This window comes from Neltuma alba, unplaced genomic scaffold, assembly GCF_004799145.2.
Source record: "Neltuma alba isolate B1F8T4 unplaced genomic scaffold, ASM479914v2 tig00011894_pilon, whole genome shotgun sequence".
Lineage (NCBI taxonomy): Eukaryota > Viridiplantae > Streptophyta > Magnoliopsida > Fabales > Fabaceae > Neltuma > Neltuma alba.
The window spans coordinates 78,703-81,845 of record NW_021636492.1 but is presented as its reverse complement, the minus strand read 5'-3'; the positions used below and the strand labels follow the sequence as shown (position 1 = coordinate 81,845).

At 44.0% G+C, this 3,143-nt stretch overlaps 1 protein-coding gene across 1 annotated transcript; it reads right to left on the bottom strand.

Moving 5' to 3' along the window:
- Positions 1 to 806: 806 nt before the first annotated feature.
- Positions 807 to 2,448, bottom strand: LOC114719123 (geranylgeranyl pyrophosphate synthase, chloroplastic). The gene has a single exon (XM_028904580.1). It carries the CDS (start codon positions 2,132 to 2,134, stop codon positions 1,013 to 1,015), a length of 1,122 nt encoding a protein of 373 aa, XP_028760413.1. The 5' UTR covers positions 2,135 to 2,448; the 3' UTR covers positions 807 to 1,012.
- Positions 2,449 to 3,143: the final 695 nt, after the last annotated feature.

The window sequence follows — 3,143 nt, the reverse complement described above, 5'->3', positions numbered from 1 at the left end:
GCAACATGAGCTAACAGATTGAAGGCTTCAGCAAATCCTCTTGGGCCCCATTTGGTCCACAGCCAGAGGAATCAGAATTTTTGACTGTTTAATACACTGAAAGTAAATTCTTCATGCAGGTCACTTCCATTACAAGCGGTGGAAGTGGTAGTGGATTCATACCTCACCCAACCAAAGTTACTTTCATGTCTTGGTTGCCCCTACCTTCCCTCTTCCACACTCTTGTCTTGCTGATTGCGCACCGACCCTCCACCAGCTTGGTTGCTGCTGGTCGATTTCCACCATCGAATCCATTCTGAGTGCTCTTCGCGATTCCTAATTTTTGAAAGCTTCCGAATGGATTTTCACCTCTAACTTTTTGTTCTCGTTTGAACGTAACGGTGGTTGTTTGTGGGAGCAGGGCCAGATTTTTACAAAGGATATTTTAGCCATTTGATCATATAAATACACAAAATAAGAAACTATGAAAGACTTCATGTATATGCTAATTGTGCCTTGAACTTTCACTTCCGTTCCCCCTTTCATTTTGATCAAAAACTCTTCCCCCATACCAAACCGGCCCTAGGCTTTGAAAATGAGTAATCAATCAGACAGGGAAACATCAACGAAAAGCCTGACGATCAGGCTTCGATTTAACTGATTGCTCCATCTTTGTCATTTTAATATCCTGAAGCCTACTGTCACTAGAAAGTGGGGTAAAAGATGATACACCAAAACTAGAGCAAATTAATTGGGCGGATTATTTGGAGACAACCCCCCACGTTACAGGATTAAGAGCTTATGCATGATTACAGAAGCTGCAAGCATCCGAAACTAGAACACATTAATTGAGCAACCAAGTTCTTCCTGTACGCAATGTAATTGGACAAAGTTTGAATTGAATAACATTGAAGCACAGAGGAGAAGAGGGAATTATTTGGAGGCATCCCTCGTTACAAGATCAGGAGCTTATGTATAACTATGATTTCAGAAGTTGCAATCATCCAAAACTAGAACAAATTAATTGAGCAACCTAGTTCTGCCTGTAAGCAATGTAATTGGCCAAAGCAATTAACGGAGCAGCTTTTTCTGGATCAAACCCAGAAAGCTGATCTTGCGCATCCTTGTTCAATTTCTCAGCGAACTCCCTCGATTTCTCTATCCCCAGAAGTTTCGGATACGTGGTCTTGTCAGCCACCAAGTCCTTCCCCGCAGTTTTCCCCAGTTCCTCCGACGATTTGGTAACGTCGAGAATGTCATCCACAACCTGAAACAGCAGCCCGATGTACCTCGCGAACTTCCTCAATTTCTCAATCTCTTCGTCCGACCCACCTCCCACGACTGCTCCCAGCACAACCGCGGCTTCCAATAACGCTGCCGTTTTGTGAATATGAATGAATTCTAGCTTCTCCAGCCCCACATCGGACAATCCCTCCGAAGCTATATCCACAACTTGCCCGGCGACCAGACCTTCAGCGCCAACCGATTTTGCTAACTCCCCGATGGCGCGAACTACCCTCGGCGGCCCCACGCCCACGGTAGCAACGGCGATGTGCTCGAAGGCGAAAGACAAAAGGGCATCGCCAGCCAAAACCGCGACATCCTCCCCGAAGACCTTGTGATTTGTCGGTTTCCCTCGCCGCAGATCGTCGTTATCCATACAGGGCAAGTCGTCGTGAATCAGCGACATAGTGTGAATCATCTCCACGGCGCAAGCTGAGGGCATGGCCACTGATTCGTGGCCGCCGACAAGTTCGCAGGCGGCGATGCAGAGCATTGGGCGCACACGCTTGCCGCCGGCGAGAAGGGAGTACCGCATGGCCTCGTGAATCCTCTCGGGTTCTCTCAGGGAAATAGCTGCATCCAAGGCCTGGTTCACCTTATTGGCCTTCTCAAGCATGTAGGCGTTGAAATTGAAACCAGGTTTCTCCTCCTCGGAATCCTTGACGGCGTTTTCCTTGGTGAGCACCGCAGCAACCGAAAGAGAGGGGAAAGAAGAGTAAGAGACCCCATTGGTCGGTGGTTTTGAAGAGACGAAGGAAATGGGTAGTTTTCTGAGACCATTGAAGAGATGAAAGGATGGGGATCTGGATTTGCCCACCTGGGTGAGCAAAGAACTGGGGCGAGTCCACGGACCAAGATTCACAGAACTCATCTTTGTCCTATGGGTGAGGGCGGGTGTGAGATAGGAAATTCAATATATAGAGGGAGAGGAGGAGGGAGTAAGGGGAATTTCATATGAGAATCATAGAACCAGAAAGCTGACTATTTGATTCATAAATTGGGGAGGGCCAGGGCATAGGGATGTCCAATATTTAACCAACCAAGCGGGAGAGAAGACAGAATGGAATTAATTAAAAGGAGGAAAAAGAATGGAAAGGAGAGAAGAGGGGAAGCAACGCAAGTGACAAAAGTGGCTGGCTGGGGGAAGAGGAGGGGAACGCCAGCTACCAATGGGTCGAGGCGGAGGATAGATTGAGAGGATAACGGTAGCAGTAGCACAGGGGCAATTGGATAACCCCCTCTCCGTCTCGCCTCTTTACTGTTTTTTTTTTTTTTTAAATTTATTTTTTTGAGTGGAAATAAATTCAAAAAAAATCAGCTTGTCTTTGATAATTTCGTTACTCCTTTAATGTTTTAGGGCATACCCCACAACGGCAGCCGTGTGCATCCTTGTAAATCAACATCTTCCCATTTTGTTGTCATTGCAATATTACTAATGTTCCATATCATTTTTAATAAAATGTAAATTGATCGTCTCTTCACATTTAATTGGTCTTATTTATTTAGAACATTAACCTATTAAATGCGGATGCAGTGCATGTATTAATAGGTTCATTCTACACATGCACTGAATTAATTATTTTCAATCTTTGTTTTCATGCACAATCATTTTCTATATTTAAACATTCAAAGAATTTTTAAAAAAAAAAAATCAATTTTTATATCTACCTAACTCAATAGTATGCCCGATACCGGAAATATTTATGTACCCAAAAACATGCACAAGATAACCTAGACGTACTTAATGCTTACGGAAGACGAATGTCTCCACTTTCTTCCACTTACTATCTCTACCGTTTGATCAATATTCAAGAAATGAGATTTCATATATTATACCGATACTATTATAATATTAAATAATATATACACACACACACACA